The 17,674-nt window shown below is 42.3% G+C and overlaps 2 protein-coding genes across 6 annotated transcripts in view; both read left to right on the top strand.

Annotated features, from left to right (window-relative positions):
- Window positions 1-8,620, top strand: part of SH3BGRL (SH3 domain binding glutamate rich protein like) — a 37,102-nt gene extending 28,482 nt beyond the window's left edge. The window contains exons 3-4 of the mRNA XM_075763038.1: window positions 995-1,075; window positions 6,115-8,620. Coding sequence (XP_075619153.1) covers window positions 995-1,075; window positions 6,115-6,147 — 114 coding nt within the window. The 3' untranslated portion in view covers window positions 6,148-8,620. The remainder of the gene's footprint in view (window positions 1-994; window positions 1,076-6,114) is intronic.
- A 3,037-nt stretch (window positions 8,621-11,657) lies between these two features.
- LOC104633681 (TLR adapter interacting with SLC15A4 on the lysosome) lies at window positions 11,658-16,400 on the top strand. 5 transcript variants are annotated; one of them, XM_075763039.1, is made up of 4 exons: window positions 11,658-12,125; window positions 12,541-12,709; window positions 13,285-13,385; window positions 15,307-16,400. In XM_075763039.1, exon 4 carries the CDS (start codon window positions 15,324-15,326, stop codon window positions 16,290-16,292), a length of 969 nt encoding a protein of 322 aa, XP_075619154.1. In that variant the 5' UTR covers window positions 11,658-12,125; window positions 12,541-12,709; window positions 13,285-13,385; window positions 15,307-15,323; the 3' UTR covers window positions 16,293-16,400. The 5 variants fall into 5 exon arrangements, with proteins under 5 accessions (XP_075619154.1, XP_075619158.1, XP_075619156.1 ...); XM_075763043.1 differs by having other exon boundaries at window positions 13,288-13,385; XM_075763041.1 differs by having other exon boundaries at window positions 12,561-12,709.
- Window positions 16,401-17,674: the final 1,274 nt, after the last annotated feature.

Genomic DNA, 17,674 nt, shown 5'->3' on the forward strand with positions numbered 1-17,674 from the left:
CAGCCAGAGACTGAGACTGCTCCGAGCTCCTGCCTTGCCTTGGGTTTCTCAGCCAGGATTCCTGCATCAAAACATTTCCCAGTAAAGCTGGGTGAAGCTGGTACTGTTGCTTTGGTAAAAAAAGGGAAAGAAGAAAAGTCATAGGACAGATATGTGCTGAGTTTGGAAATTGGAGGGAGGGAAGTATGTGGTAACTCGGACAACGGTGGACTTGCACAAACCTTCTGCGTTCGTTTGGTCAGTGTTTGGCAACTGCTCTTGCTGAGCCACACTGCGGGCTTTTTGCTTGCTCTTTCCTAACTTAAGCAGACAACTAAGCTGTATTGTTTGTACTCTGTACGGCACTGTATTCTGCCTCAGATGATATAAAAAAGGGCAGAGAAGGAAGTAAGCATTGGTATTTCTTTTATTACTTCATTGTTTTTACCTTAATTTTCCTGGGAGGTGGCTGTGTGCATATGTAGGGCAACTGTAGAACAGTGCCACCTGATTGCCTTTGCTTGCGTAGACTAATCATTAATGGAAAACATGATGGGAAAGGATGTACTCTTAGTTTACAGGTTTAAATTTAACTTTTAACAGGTTTAAGAGTTAATGTCCATAGTCGCATGGTTACCGTTGTCAGCCAGTAATTAGCAATGACACCCAGGGACATGAGGGTTTCTCATGACAAGGTGTGGGCTCAGACATCCGTGCCAGACCAGTGACATCTACCACCTTGCTATGGAGGCTGTCCTTCTGGGAAAGGCGGAAGCACCTCACAGCAGCATCTTGTTGCTACAGATACTGAAATTCCCAGCTTGTCACTTTTCAGACATTATGATTTCTTTGGCATCAGTGGTAATGATAAATATCTGAGGTGATGCTCTGAATTTTGCAGTCGGCCAGAGGAAGCAGTTTGCTCAGCACGGGTTGGGTAACACACCAAACTGAATTGTGATTATCTCTGATGATTCTGTCTTTTGTTTCCACCCCCTCCCTGACTCCTGTGAAGGACTACGAAGCTTTCTTTGAAGCTCGAGAGAACAACGCGGTATATGCGTTCTTAGGCTTGACTGCGCCACCTGGTTCAAAGGTAGGTGGGTACATTTCTCACAGTAAGCCACAACCTGTATTTTACAACTTGTTCTTTTCTGCTCATAGTAGGATTTTTTATGTGTTCCGTGGCTGCCCCAATCACTCTACCTGCTGGTCTGATACTTGGTCTCCAGAGACTAACTTTCAGGCTTCAACATTAGAGCAACATGCTGTTGTTACGTGCTGGTTTATTTAGCGGATGCTGTGTTCCCCGGAGGCATCTTCCTCCCCCTTCTTCTACCAGAAAAACTCAGTGTTCAGTACAGATGCTCTTTTGGTACCCTCACTGCAGAGCCACCCTGCTCTTTTTTAGTGAAAGAGTAGTTAATATTTGCACTGAAGAATGCACAAGAAATCCAGATGAAAAAAGCTGTCACAAAACAAAAGAATTAATTCAGTGAAAAAACTTAATTCATGTGAACTTTTGATGAGATTTCTGTACTAGAAAATACCTTGAAACCAGTCACTGCTTTTGAAATAATGTGGTCTTGCTTCAGAGTAATTTTTTTCCTCCAGCTTGTTATCTGAAGCCTTGTTTTGCTTTGCCAATTACAAACTGGGTTGCTGCTTTGCAGATGCAATGGGCTGGAATCCGCCTTTTGATTTTGATAGGGTAGGACAAGCCTGCTTTATGCGTTTCACTTGACAGCAGCAGGATCCTCCAGGTCACTTCCAGCTTTCTTGTTCCAGTGGGTAAACACGCCATTTCCTTTCAGCTTTATTCATGTAAGAGTTGAAGGTCGTGCTCTGCACATCACTAAGAGACCTAATTTTAAAGGTGGATGATGATCCATCAGTATTAAGCATTACAAGTTGTGGGTCAGACTGAAGCAGTTTTGGGAGCCAAACTAATTTCCTGCGGTAGCTCCACTACTGTGAACGGCATAGCGAGGAAAAACTCTGCCTCGTACAGAGAACAGCAGAGAGCAAAACCTGTGATGTGTGCCCCAGCATCATGCGTCACCGGCGTCAGGAGGCCAGCTGCACACGGTGTGATAGTCGTGTAAATCTTATTTAAGTTTCTTGGAACATCTGCACAGTGCTGCACAAAAGAGTGTGCAGGATGGAGCCAAGGAGTGAGAAGGCAGTCCTGAGACCATGGGATGCAGGAAAGCCCATGCGTTTCCGCTCACGGCCGAGATCTGGTACTGGAAAGCAGTTGCTGCCGTGATGAATCAGGTCAGCTGTCTCTGTAACATCTGTGAACATCGCTTCTTACTTAACCTGCCAGATTGCAGAAGCAGTCTGCATGGCTATTAGTTGCTCTGATTCTGTGCTCACATAAGGAAAAGGTGAGTTTTAAAAAGCAGAAGCATAATGCAGTTGTACTCTGCCGAATTTTTGCTTGCTACAGCTTGGAGAGGCGTGTTTGAGCTGATGAAGATAACCTTAGCATAAGTGACCTTGTACCCAGTCCATTCTGCTCTTGGTCTGACTTTTGGTGTCCATCCCACAATTACATGATGTCAAATCAAGCTGATTGCCTGCGGCTGAGGAGGAAAAACTGATTTGTAGAAGCTGAAATTGGCATTTACAGCATAGCTGCACGTAGCCTGGATATAATACAGCAGTTAACGACACCGCGCCTGCGTATGTTGCTACATAAAACTGAAAGAGTCTAGGATCAACTTGCAGGAGAAGACCGTGACAGAAAACCTCCATTAAATGTCATCGTGAGAGATTTGGAAAGTTGTTTGAACACAAAGTTCCAATATTAATGCTAAACAAGAGGGGTTCTGAAGTGAGCCAGAGAGGTTGTGGAGGCCCCATCCCTGGAAGTGTTTAAGACCAGGCTGGATGAGGCTTTGGGCAACGTGGTCTACTGGAGGGTGTCCCTGCCCATGGCAGGGGTTTGGAACTAGATGATCTTTGAGGTCCCTTCCAACCCAAACCATTCTGTGATTCTATGGGAAACGCAAGTAACTGTTTACGGAGCCCTGGTGGTTTGGTTTGTGCTTTGGGCACAAATAGACCTACAAATCCTGGGAAACGTTGGGCGCCAAAAAAGACTGTGGTGGGTTGACCCTGGCTGAGGGCCAGGTGCCCACCAGAGCCGCTCTATCACTCCCCTCTTTCATTAGACAGGGGAGAAAAGGTACAATGAAAAAAAACTTACGGGTCGAGATAAGGACAGGGAGAGATCATTCTCTAATTATCATCATGAGCAAAACAGACCGAACTTAGAGAGGGAATTCATCTTATTTATTACTAAGCAAAACAGAGTAGAGGAATGAGAAATAAAACCAAATCTTAAAAACACCTCCCCCCACCCCTCCCATCTTCCCGGGCTCAACTTCACTCCCGGCTTCAACCTCCACCCCCCCCAGCGGCACAGGGGGACGGGGAGTGGGGGTTACGGTCAGTTCATCACACGGTGTTTCTGCCGCTTCTTCATCCTCAGGGGGAGGACTCCTCTCATCGTTCCCCTGCTCCAGCATGGAGTCCCTCTCATGGGAGACAGTCCTTCACGGCCTTCTCCAACATGAGTCTCCTCCACGGGGTGCAGACCTTCAGGAGCAAACTGCTCCAGCGTGGGTCCCCCACGGGGTCACAAGTCCTGTCAGCAAACCTGCTCTGGCGTGGGCTCCTCTCTCCACGGATCCACAGGTCCTGCCAGGAGCTTGCTCCAGCGTGGGCTTCCCACGGGGTCACAGCCTCCTTCAGGTGTCTCCACCTGCTCCAGCGTGGGGTCCTCCACGGGCTGCAGGTGGAATCTCTACACCCCCTCATCCTCCCTCCATGGGCTGCAGGGGAACAGCCTGCTTCACCATGGTCTTCACCACGGGCTGCAGGGGGATCTTGCTCCGGCGCCTGGAGCACCTCCTCCCCCTCCTTCTTCACTGACCTTGGTGTCTGCAGATGTTCTTACATCTTCTCACTCCTCTCTCTGGCTGCAAAAGCGCTCTCTAACTGTTTTTGTCTTTCTTAAATATGTTATCACAGAGGCGCTGATTGGCTTGGCCTTGGCCAGCGGCGGGTCCGTCTAGGAGCCGGCTGGCATTGGCTCTGTCAGACACAGGGGTAGCTTCTAGCAGCTTCTCACAGAAGCCACCCCTGTAGCCCCCCCGCTACCAAAACCTTGCCACGCAAAACCAACACAGCGTTCAAGTTAAGTATCCCCACTTCAAGCAATAAGGGTTTTAGAGAGAGGATTTCATGAGTTTAAAGGGTGTGATTAGTTGTTTAAGGACTGAGAGCATGCTCGCTAAGGGGCCTTGAGGGAGAAATAAGGAAAAGCATGAAAGAGGGATACTGTCAAATCTGAAAAGCTGAGCCTTTTTCAGGTAACTCGCAGGACCACACCCAAGGAAATGGAGTTTGACCTTCAAGACAAATAGGTTTGCATGCTCTCTGAGTTATTTGTAGCTCCTTTCCTGGAGTTGAGAGAAATACTTCTCCAGCTTACTGCTGCCTGTTTTGAAGATAAGTACTTTGTCCTGCATTTTCTGGAAAGAAAAAAAAAAAGAAAAAAAACCTAGATGTCACTTCCGTAGTGCCCGTGACTGGTTAATGGAGTTGTTACAAAGCCAAGGAAACCATCTCCTGTTTCTTACCCTTCAAAGAACCACTCGTCTGTTAGAGAGTATCAAACATCGGGTTTTTTCCCCCCCGGGTTTTGTAGGTTTTTTTTTAATGTTTCCTTCGTTTTTCACCTGCCTTTTCTGCTGTGAACTGATAGGATGCCCTCACATGAGCAGCATGGCTGCACAGTGACATCCCGGCTCCGCTCTTTGACCCGCGACGTGCAGCCAGAGGAGCTGAGCGCAGTCCGGGAGCGCGGCAGACCTGAGCCAGCGGTCTGAGCAAGGCTGTTCCCACGCCCCTGAGTTGAAAGGCAGCATGATGCGACGCGCTTGGGCAGATAGCCAGGAAAACCAGTGTGATCCACCATGTCTAAGATAACGGAGACATGCCTTGTACTTACAGGCTTCTCGGAAATTCCCTTCTTAGTCCTTCCTTCTCTTGTTTTTTATTTGTTTAGCATACTGGCTCATGTTAACAATGATATTGTTGAGTCTGTTATCTTCAGTATTTCCCCACAGTCACCAAAGCAAACAACTCCATTGCATAAAAGTTGAGTTTAGCAGATGTCGAACTTTTTCCTTTAAAGTAAACCACACTGTCCACCCTGAAGTGCTGCAGTGAGAGCACTGTGACTGTTCATCTTTGTGTAGGCCATGTGGCTGCTAACAGGTAATTAATCTCCAGTCAAAGGTACACTTGTAGAAACCATCTTGAGAAAAAAATTCCTTTTGCATTTCTTCTGTTGTCATTCTGTTCCCATTTGCGACCACGTTACAAAGGCTGACAGAAAACTGCAAAATGGGAGCCCTGAGCATGGAGAGCAGGGGATAGGCAGGAGCGGTTCCCAAGGAGCGCGTCCCCGCTGGCTCGCGTCCCCCCGCAGTGGCGAGCTGGGATTACTCAGCAGTGCGGGTGCCAGGACAGACCTGCTGCCAGCACCAGGACGGAGCTCACGTCTGCGTCTTCTGCTGGAGCAGCTCCGAGCTGTGGCTGAAGGACTCGCAGGCTGCTCTGAGCGCCCTTCTGGAAGGCAAAAGTTAAATGCTGGCTTTTGGTCGTTCAGAAGATAAATTACGTCTCTCCCAAGACCTCTTTTTTTTGAATGTGGAAACTTAGTAAGAATTCTTTTTCCATCTAACCATAGTTCTTCAAATAGTCTTTGATCTCGAAATAGTTCTTGTATCCTAACGTGAAACGAGGGATAACTCATTATATCTGATCTTCTTTTGTTTTAAACTTTTATGGTCAAAACTGGCCGTGGGCACGGGTTGGAATATTCCTGCAAGTCCTACTTGAGCTAGCTCAGAATTGGAGTTAAAGCCTGCACCGCATGGGACTTGTTTTATAAGGTCATCATAGGCAGTGGGGACTCTTTTCTTGAGTGGGTTCAGTGCTGCTGAATTCTTAATCGCGTATTGCTGCAGTTTTTGTTACGTCATATGCTAATGCAAGTATGTGTAAGTTGTCGCCTTTCATAACGTACTAATATGTGTAATTTCTGTTCTTCTTTAGGAAGCTGAAGCACTGGCCAAGCAGCAAGCGTGAATTTCAACTGCCTTAAATGTTCTGTAAAGGGAATTTCCACAGCTTTTTATAAAATAGTACAATTGTCTCTGCTTCAAGAAATGTAGATGTGATTTCTAACATTTGATTGGTGCTTGCAGCATTCACCGTATGTCATACAAATTTGAACACAAGATGAAAATGTGAACATAAAGGTAGAGAGCAGAGGGTGTATTATTACAAAGTTGGAAGCATAGGAAACTGAAGCAATTAGACAGGAATGATTTTCACATAGTTTAAGCTGTCTTGGCAATTAATCCGTTTTGTGTAAACTTAAAGAAACTATTTTAATACTAATAATACAGATGGGGTTATACCTAGAGATCCAACTATTTAAAATACGGAAAACAGCATCTAAAACCTTGTCAGATACTAACTTTAGTGCCTGAGTTGCCTCAAAAACATTACTGAATTACACAGTAATTTTTCAGTGTCTCTACTGGTTTCAGATGAAATTGTAGGTGGTATTGTGTAGTATAGCCATTGTAGTCACTTTTGAAAGTTGTGTTTGTTCTTTTGTAGAATGGATATTTAAGATTTGTATTGTAACACACTGTACAGATGATAAAAGAAAAAAAATTGCCATGTATTTCTCATTTAAGTGATCCGTGTGGGCTCTTTTGACAAAGAAAAAGGGATCTGGGCAATGGACAGCCTTGCCATTGGCAATTTCATCACACAGCTGCCTAAGCATGACTTGACTACATGTCTGCAAGAGTCGGTGCCCCTCAGCTGAGTATGCGCTAATTCCCAGGCACCGTTGCAAATAAGCCAAAATGGCCAGAAATGGCATTTCCTTACCTGTGTAAGGGTGAAAGCCTTTAATGTATTTCTCTACAAAAATACCAGTTCACACTCCTTATAGCATTAGGCATCTTACTGCATGTTCATGTAGTCATTAGATTCATATAGTATTTTTTCAAACAAGGAAGTAAATGTTTGAATAGCAAGAACTATTGTAATTAATCAAGACTTTTTTTTTTTAAGGTTTAAAAACTTATTTCCATTGTTACTGCCATATCGCAAAGCTATTACAGGAATTGTGAATCTATTAAAGTGTCTTGCAGTGGTGAATTTACCATGTGCAATATTAACCTGTCTGTTCTCCCAGCGCTCCTGAGATGGTCTGTATGTCTTGGCCATGTTCTTTCAAAAATATAAATACTTTCCAAAATGGTTTACAGTTCATAGTTTTGAAGTCTGAAATTAGAAACAGGATAAAAGTAAGAACTTAGGTTTCCAAAGATGCAGTCATTATTTCCCCCACCAACATTTCTTTGGGGCTTTTGTTCCGTTCACTGCAACTGATGATTTTGGCAAGGTCTGTTAAAAGAGAAGCGCAGCTACTTGCTCTGGTTGGAAACCAGCTCTGCTTTGAGAGAGCTCATGTTGAAACTTCCACACACATCCGAGTGAGCAGGAGCCAAGTTAGTTAAAATGACATTTAATTAATCTTTTATCTTTTCTAATTTGTGGGCCTGGGAGTCAGTTTGAAGCGGATGCTTACAAAAGCATCAAAAGACATAAGGATAGATTAATGTTGCCTTACCTTCAAGATTAACACACGCATTTTGTGCTTTTTCATTAACAGGCTTTATCAATAATTACTGAAATTCTGTGAAATTTATTTTTAAGATCTTTTGGGGATGGTAGGTAGGTTATGTTTTAAATCCAGAGTCCAATTCTTCTTGTTCACTATGATTTCATCTTTCTGAACTGAGGTGATTTTTCTTTCTTAATACTGGCATAATCTTTACGTCTAAACTAGTGGTTGAGTTTTTGAGAAAATAGGTAAGAATACCAAGTGAAGTCTTGTGAAGAAAGTGGAATTTGATACACAAGTCACTATACTCACACCAATTTGCTGTGTTTCCTGTGTAAGGAAAGTACGGTGTAAGTTTTGTGAATTACAGTCATTATTTTGGAGAAGCTGTAATTGAAAGTTGCTGCCAAATTCTGTCAGTTCAGCGACCCAAAACATTCTGAAACAAGGTCAATCTCTGACGGTCAAGAAAATTGCCAAGTTTAAGAAAGCAAAGTCGCTTACCCCGTCTGGTCCCCCGCCCTTGCCATATGGTAGCGTTCAAACCATATCAGCATTCCTAAGAAAGCTCTGTTGAGACAGACTGAATTATTTCTTTGTCCGGGGAACAAGGCACCAACACAAACGGAAAAATACCGAAAATTTCTCTTTGTTGTGGGACTGTGTGGAAAACTTGCCTTCATTTTGATGCAGATATATTGCATGAATTTAGGAGTGCTAGGAATTTGTTGCCTATAGGCTATTTTTCCATTTCCTATACCTGTGTTAGGTTAATGATGGGCGCAGGAACTGAACTTGTTCATTTCTTTATTTTTTTTTTTCCTATGTAGAAGGCAGACATTGAGGATTTAACCTGTATATTAACCATTCCTGTATCATTCCAATAAAATTCTTTTAGAATGCTTTCTCACACGATTGACTTCTTTGCACGTTTTGTTCACGGTTTGAAGTGGTCCCATAAGTTGAAAGAAGTGGAGTTTTCAAGTGAAAACACTGCTTTATTTTAAAAGTACAGGATCTCTACAACAGAGTGAATGTAACGCATCCACAGCTGCTGCGTGTGAAGTCTCTTGGGTCAGATCTCTCACCTGTTGCAACTAATGGGTTTTACTTAGGATACGCCTACACAGAAGAGTCTTTGGAGGGGTTGGAGGTTTGAGGAGAATGTGGAATACGCTTCCTCGTTAACCTGCTTTCCCCCTCTTTCCCCAAGGCAGTTACAAACGGAAAGTGGACAGGACAAATCAGCTTCACACTGTGCCTGCAGAGCTTGCCAAACACTCTCAGCTGCCGCCTTTTTTTTCTTTTTTTTTTTTTTTGCAATGTGTAATTAATTAGCTTTATGCTGCTCACAGCAGGGGAACTGTGTCATTTAATATCTGTGTTGCCAGAGGGCGGTGTAGGATAAATTTTTAAACTGAAATTATTCACTTTTACTTTCCCTGTTTGCCTGGTAGATCCAGCAGGTACACTCTTTTAAGCTTTACACGCCCAAGTTTTGCACCAGCCAGAAGATGCCTTCTTGGCCGCAAAACTGCGCTAGGGCTTGCCCTGATCCCAGACTTCAGTTCACATGGTCTAAAGGAAACCAGTAACTCAATCCTTTAAAGAATGGTTGGCGGGAAGGCTGCTGCTTCCCATTTATAGGATCAACGTTTTTCTGTCTGAACAACTAAAGCACAACAGAGAGCTGTAGTTACACTGATGTCTTAATGGTGTTTATTGCTTGTCTCTCACGCTTACTTGCCCCTTAAAAAATGGTCCATAATGTAAGATAAAGGACTTCCGATGCCATTTGTAACTATAATGAATTGCATTTATTTTCCACGTGTATACGCTTCGCTTGTATAACCCAGAAAAATCTCTGGGTTTCTTGTTTGTTTATAAAAAGTCTTAAAATACCAAATTGTTATTCATTCATGTAAAGCTCAATACAAATTGTTTTCAAAAATCTGTTTAAAAACCAAACTGCATGTTTGCGTATGTTTACTTGCTGTTTCAGGTTACAATGGCGTGCACTGCAAAAATAAACTTTTCTACCAATTAATGTGGGATTTTATTAATTTCTCATTAAATATTTTTAACCTGTATGTCATGGAACATTCTGTAAAGTCTGATGATATCGTTCAGCTCACGTTGCATGGATTTCAAAGACCAGGAATGTCTTGCAATACAAATTTGAGGTGTGGATCGTGGAGGTAGGTGCCAGCTAGTGCCTTACGGCAGAGGCTTTGTTCAGAGTCAGTTCAGGTTAACTTCACGCAGACTGAGCCCAGAATGGGTTAACCTGAGGTACGGCTGCAGTCAGAAGTACGTGAGTAAATGTGTGGCTCCTGAGCAGCTCAATTACTGGTAAAAGACTGCATATATATATACACACACACACAGAATATATATAGATCTGTGTTTTGGGTTTTTATTTTTTTTTTTTTTTAACATGAGAAAAAGGTATTGGCTAGTCCTGTGCACTCAGGCCCACAAACTGAGAAATGCAAGAAATAAGACTTACCAAGAACAATGTAATTAAGTTTTGGGTTTTGGTTGGGTTTTTTTTTAAGGACTAATTTAAATCCATTAATGTAATAGATTCAGACTGATAAGTAACCTGTGTTAAGAACTTTATCAGACTTCATCTCTTCTGTGTTTTCCCTGTGATGGTAAGAAAATTTTAATAGCCAATTTAAAAAGAAACTGAGACAACTCATTACCTGGGAACAAACCAGTAAGGTTCCCTGACAGTGTTTTCCTGACTTAGTGGTTTCCTCCTTTGCCAGTCTTGCTTTTTCAGGGTTTTTTGTGATGTATGACACTGCCTAGAGAGAGGCATTCTGAGTTCACATTCTGATGTAGAGCTGATTCGAGGTGTAAGGGGGAAAAAGGCATTTACTCATTGCTTGTAGCCCATTGCACAGCTGAGTACTGGCGTTGCATTTCTTCCGCGTTTTCTTTCCCTTTCTCACAGAGACCACGACAGCACCTGCACTTGTTCTGGAAACGGATTACACTTGGCATAGAAAGAAGCTGATGCGTGAAGTCCATCTGAATAGATGAGGCAGCACTACCTACACAAAATAACCCCACTCTACAAAGAAATAATTACACCGTAATTATCTTTTAATGAGTTTCCCGCAGAAGTATTCTGTGATTTGTCCATGTCATGTGATCTTGGTAGAATATTTTAGGCTGAAAAGTTTATTATTAACAATTTTGAACTCTATCGGTAAACTTTTGGAGAAGCTTTGGGAAATGCAAAAGGATTCTAAAAGTCAACTTCGGGTGATGAAGGAGAAATCGCTCACGCTGCAGGATGCGAACGCTGTACCCTGAGCATTCAAAGCACGCAACACACGTGTGGTGTGGTACCCATGAACTGCCAAAATGGGTCCTTTATATGGTAATTATTTATCTCACGGGTTTGTCTATCGAAGACATCTTCAGCAACTTGGAGGCATCTTCATTTACAGCTGTTTGCTGTAACCACCGACTAGGGAGGGCAGGGCCGCCGCCTCTCCGGCCCTCACCGACCGACACGCCGGCTAACTCCTCCCGCAGACCGTTAACGCCCAGCCCCGAGAGCGGCTGCGGCCTGCCTGTGCCTCACCGGCCGTGCGGGAGGGCTGGAGGCAGCCGAGGGCTCTGCCCGACCCCCGGGCCCGCTCCCACCGCCGTACCGGACCCTCATGGCGCCCAACGCCCCCTCACCGGCCGCCGCCTCGCGCCGTTGCCGCGGCAACCAACCGCCACACAGCGACCGAGGCGAGCCTGCCTCGCCTTCCCCATTGGCCGTTCCTCTTGTCAGTCAGCGTCAAAACACGCCCCCTTCGGTACTTCGGCTGCGCGGCCTGAGGAGGCCCCGGGCGCCGCCAGGACGGTCCTGGTCGGTCGGTCCCGAGCTGAATAATCCAGTTAAATTTATTTTTCTTTATATGTTCTGCTTTAAGTTTAGCCTCGGGATTCAGACGTATATCTCTTGCGGACCGCTTCTTCTAGCTGTGGTCTGTTTTCAGCTTCTGAAACAACTTTGGTTCTATCTTACTCTATTTTTATAAATATGAGAGGGTTTCTGATAAGATCTTATTGACAGAAGGGTATTAATTTCCTTGAATATTGATGCATTTGACACCTGAATACAACCGAAATGAAAGGTGACTTTTTTTTAATCACTCAAGCCTAATTACCTAACTTGATTTCTTCCTCTCCCTTTCTCTCTCCCGGTTACTTTTGTGTTTTGTTGGAACTGCAGCACAAAACCCAGGGCAGCAGCTGGCGCGAATTACAAGCTCAGTGGAGGAGCCAAGGATTAAAACTACTTGGAATTTGAACCATGAAGTTCTTGTGAGGTTTGATTGCCTCCGAGACTGGGGGTAGGAGTACTCTGAAAGTCACTACCACATCTGCCATGGCAGAAATTAGGCCTGTAAGATGATTAAAAATAACTTTAAATGGCCTTTAAATACAAAGTGAGCTTTATATAAATTCAGTGGGAATTAAAAAAAGCTTTCATTCTGCCTCTGTAAAAACTGAAGTCTTTTGTGAAATAGAGGTGAAAAGCAGCAAAGAGGAATAATTTTAAAGAGACTCCATTGGACCTATATGGTCATAGTTACTTCAAACCTTACATTGATTCATTTCTAAGGTGCATCATTACTTTATTGCCAAAACATGTTGAGTGGTGATTTGCAATCAATATGTTGCTGTAATGTTAATCTTTGCACTCTAGTTTTATTTTACATGTGTGTCTTGCTCTTATTGTTACACTAAACAGAGTCTATTTAAGAGACTTAGTCTAATACTTGGATGGGAGTTAGCTTCTGATTTTTTTATCTTCTGAGAAAAATGAAATTTGGAAAAGGCCTCAGCAGAAAGCTCTTCAGGCTGTCTATGGACTGGATCTAGTGCTGGGGAAGTGGTGTGACTCGGTGCATGAGCTCGGCTTCAGCCTGTGCGAGAAGGACATACTAAAAACACTGCAGGGGCACCTCTGACCTGCCATTGAGACAGGTCATTTTTAAGCCCAAAGAAAGTGCTTTTTGGTCAGTGAGCGACATGATTTTCACAGCTGTCTGATGGCTGCTGCTTTCAGAGAGCAAATTCCTGTATTTGCGTTTTATAGACAAGATACTGCATTGGTGTCTTGATGAAAAGAAGTTATCAACTTCTTCCCCACCAGAAGCAGGTCACAAGACTATAAATTTAGCTGTTTATTTCAAAAGGGGAAATGGTGTAAATAACAGCGCCCTGTAAGTCAGGTGGGTGATAGAACAAAACTGAACTTCTGTACATGGAAGTGTTTGGTGGAATGCGGTTTCAATTTTGAACAGCCTGGTGAAGTGCAGGCACCCGGATCCTTTAGTAGTCTTTGGTTTTAAATGATGCATTATGGCAGTTAGCAGCTCATCAGCATTGCACCACAGTCAGAAATACCTCAATTCATTTTTTTTTTTAACATCCTCTTTTAGATCTCCTGTCGCTTTGTTACCAAAACCACACACTTTTCCAGTGGGATCACTTCTGTTTTAAAAGGAAAAAAAGAGGAACTAAATCATGGGTATGTCATTTTTTTTTTTTCCACACAGCAGTGAAGAAAGAGTATGTAAGAATCTGTTCTCTTGCAGCAGCAGCAGTAGGAGAGTTCTGGGCTATGTGATTATCCGCCTCTCTCACTCTACTAGGATTGGTAAGTCTGGGCTTTTTGTACTCTTTTTTTTTTTTTTTTTCTTTTCCCCTTACGCTTTGTTCCAGAATGCAGGCACCATTTACTTTATTTGAAAGAGAGCAGTTTTCCTAAGATTACCCTATTTTAACTCTTGGATTCGCACTATAAGCATTTTTGAAGCAATACAGCAAAATCTTTAAGTATGTAAAGATCTGGGTACCTGTGTCCTGTGTTTCAGAAGTAAATGAGGCATGCAGCATTCCAGATTCCATTGACTGTTCAGCAAGATTTAGACTGCCAAGTACTCGTGTCTCTTTCAAAAATGGCACTTGGTTTCCTAAGTTCCTTAAGTGCTTAAGAAAATGCTGTCCTGCTTTTTTGCATATGTAAATGATTCTGTAGATAAATAGTTATGCTAATGTAGCCAGGAGAAGGCATGGTGTACAGCCTTTCTCATCTGCTTTGGTCTCACTTGCAGGCAATTCCAGTGTTTACTTTAGTTTCAGGGAACAGCAAACAGTGCAATTCAAGCTAAAAAAGACCCCTGAAAAAGAAAAAAAGCAGACGCTTGTACTGTGGCAATGTGTAAAGTTAGAAGGGAGGTTGAAAATTTCCATCTCTCAAGTAACTGGAGATTTAGAGTGGCTTTCTGGAAGGAGTACTGGGATTAAAAAAAAAAAGTGACCCAGTGTATCAAGTTTAATTGCAGAACAAATAAGCCGGAGTATGTGGTTTGGTTGCTGATAGTTAGAAGCAAATGAGTAGAGTGAGGAGGATCTTTCTGGTTATGTATCAAATATCGGAGTGAATTTGCAGAGGTTTTGTTTGTTTGCAGAGCTCTCTGTCTAGTAGCTTGCAAGGTATTACTACTGGTGTAAATTGCCAGCACTGTGAAAAGTATTGAGCCTTAATTGTCCATGATCTAAGTAGAGGTTTTGGTGTATTTCAAATGGCCTGCCAGTATGTCACGTTCTTTGGGAGATTTACTATGTACTCTTCAGTAAAATGCTTCATCCCTTGCTTCTCCCCACTATTCCAAACCGTGAGCACACTAGAGGTGTGTGAAGGTATTTGGAATATGCGGAGATTAAAAAGATGTTTGAAGAACAGAGGGGATTTTTCTTGTGTTCATCTTTCCCATTTATCCTTAACAGGAGAGGTGATGGTCTTTTCCTTAGTGAGTTTAGGACAGGAAAGATTCCCTTTGGTTTTAACAGTAGGTGAATTGAAAAAGAATGATAAGGAATCATTAAACAAGTAGATTATTGTGACACATATTGGCTAGCTTTTAATTATTCACGTGCACTTAGTAAAACTGTGGAGCCTATGGGTACATAAATGTACTATTCATCACTATTGAGAAATTAACTATTTATATCTTTAAAATCATCATTAAGAGGGACTCTTAAAAACATTTGTATAGGTGAACTGCATTTTGGATGCAGTCCTGAAGAACTCTCAGCATCTTTTGAAGTTCCTTGGCACCTCACAGGAGAGCTCAGGCCAGTTCAGAATCAGCCTCTAAGTCTTAATTTGATCTTGATTTCCATCTTATGTCACCTTTTTTGCTCTTAGAAATTGTTGTCTTTCAATACAAAAAAGTTGATTTGCAACTGATGGGAGTAATATAGACAAGTAAAATAATTTTGCTGATTTTTACAGCTCATAAGTATAATCTATCTCAACTGGCCAAACAGAAGTGATATTACAGATGAAGAATCCAGTTAATGCCCTTCCTATATCTTCACAATTATTTTTGTTGACGTGGTATAGAGGTTAAAATTGTAGAAAAGCATGCAGTTTACTGTTGACTAAAAATAAATATTCTAGAGAAAAAGAAAAATCACAGTCTTAATAAAAAACGAACGATGCACTTTTTGTAATTATTCCTCTTTGTCCACATAAGTTTGAAATACTCTGCCTGTCTCCCTTTCATTTGCAGGACCACATGGAACTCTGATGATTGGACTGTTACTCACACTTGTCATCATGTTGGCAGAAGGCATCTTAACTAGACTCGTATATAAGGAAAGCTGTCATCAAGATAAGCCTCGCAAATCACATGCATCCAGAAAGGATAAAGAGGGAATCTGGAGACAGAAACTTGTAGACAACCCCAAAATTAAAGGCTTTGCTGATGGACATGAGAAGCAGGATGAGATCTCTGCTAAAAGCAGCAAAATGGAATACAGGAGCAGCCCTCAATGGCAATCTGTGAAAGAGTTACCTGCAAAAGATCAGAAAATGCTTGCTGAAGGAACAGTATCACTAGCTCTACGTATCCCCAAAAGAGAACAAACTACCAAACAGATGGATTTGTATAGATCCTGGTCGTGCAACAGCATTTATCAAAACTATCCTGATTTACACATTGGAGGGGACCGTGTGGGGGACCACACGTGTGATTCGGGTTGTGTTTTGGACCACGCGTGTGATGAACTTCCTGATGGCCCTGTTCTGCTGTCCATAGATATTCCTCTAGGTCAGTCCCCTCTGTGTGAGCATCCCGAGAAGCCGGGTATGAAGTCCCTGTCTGGAGATGAAGCTGGAGAAAGGAGTATCATGCTCTGTGAGGAGCCTCTGTCAAACTCCATGCTCAACAAGTATATGGAGACAAAAGTGGCAGAGCTCTATAAACAGTTTTTTGAAGAAAACTTGACCAGGTGTGGTTCTGTAAGAAACTTCCTCACTTGCAGTTTGATGAGGAGTAACTTGAATCAGCTAAGCTTTCAGATATCCCAGGAGCAGAATATAGAAACATCAAAAGCCAGAGAAGTGCTCTTGCACTCGTTAGCTTTGTTTAGTTTGCGCAACACTACCAACAGAAATAGCTCCGAATTTAGTACTCCAAGCTTACAAATCTCAAACCCAGCGTGTGTGAGAGAGCCGCAGGATGCGGTTTATATCGTGACTGATCTACTTGGCTGAAGAGATGAATACAATTCAGATATGAATATTTCCCTCTAAGGATTAGATTGGGAAATGGAAACATTTACACACTACAGACTTTCTCAAATAAATATTTTAAGGCATAAACCATGCTTTGTCTACTGTACTTATTAGCAGAGGAAGTAAAGGTAACTTTTCTTTCTTCTAATACAGAATTTAAAATGAATTTCTCTCTAAAATGCTAATCAACAGTATTTTTATAATGCATACGTCCTCCTTCTAAGACGCTGTATGAGTAACTGCAATCATGTACCATCAGATTTACTCCTGCAAGAAAAATTGATCAAGAGGTGTCTTGGCAGAACTTTGCTGTAAGAGACTCAGCCAGCCAGCCTGTGAGTGAGAGAGTCACATTGTCCTCGCTGGACTTTGGATTGGGCTATATAGCCCAAGTTTTGGACATTCACGTTTGAATTTTGCTCCTGCAAACTTTGGTATCAGTGACTGAAAAAATATTTGTCTGGTTTGAAAATCTTGTCAGCAGATGGAGGTGTTGCGGACTCTGGATTATTTTGTGTGTATTATCATACACAGGAAATATATCAACATGATATATGAATGAAGACGCTAATATTTTTGTGTGTGTATGTTTGTAGATGGAGTATGTTACAATGAAAATCTTGAAATAGTTGGTCAAGGTTGTGAAAGTATCTAATTTTCTGTGTAAAAAAAAAAAAAAATTCCTTTTAAATAAATCCTTACCTCTTTGAAATACACTCAGCATTCTGTCAGTATGTTGTTATTTTATGTTCCATCTGCATTTTTAGTAAATGGACTCTGCCTTTATTTCCTTGGAAATGAAGCACCTGCAACCTCAGCAAGCCGAGACAACTGCAACGTCCCTGAAAAGGTAGTGCAAACTTTCTTCATCTTCGTTTGGAAATGTAGGTGCAGATTTTGTTACGGTAGTTTTGTTATTCAGCTTTCAAACCCATTTCCTTCCTTACCTGTTACTACTTCTCAGTAAGTATTTCAACTGGAAATTAATCGCTGTGTCACATTGATAAATGAATTAGACTGTTACCTGGTGTGCAGAAGTTTTCCTCTAGTAAGAAAACCTCTTTACTTGAGCTGTGACTGAGTACGGTTTGACACACATGCAGTTCTGGCTTTTAATGATGAAATCCAAATCCAAAATCCAGCAACAAACTATTTATAGGATTGTGAGCTTTGTGATGAATGCTAATGTGCTAGTTAAATCAACAAACTATAGGATCGTGAGCTTTGTGATGAACGCTAATGTGCCAGTTAAGTCGTTTTATCTGGTTCCTGATGCGCTCCATGCATAGGTGTGGGATGAGTTATAAAGCAGAGCTTCTCAGTGAAACAACTAATGTAACCCAAAACCTACTTTGCGTTTG

Source organism: Balearica regulorum, chromosome 11 (genome assembly GCF_011004875.1).
Source record: "Balearica regulorum gibbericeps isolate bBalReg1 chromosome 11, bBalReg1.pri, whole genome shotgun sequence".
NCBI lineage: Eukaryota > Metazoa > Chordata > Aves > Gruiformes > Gruidae > Balearica > Balearica regulorum.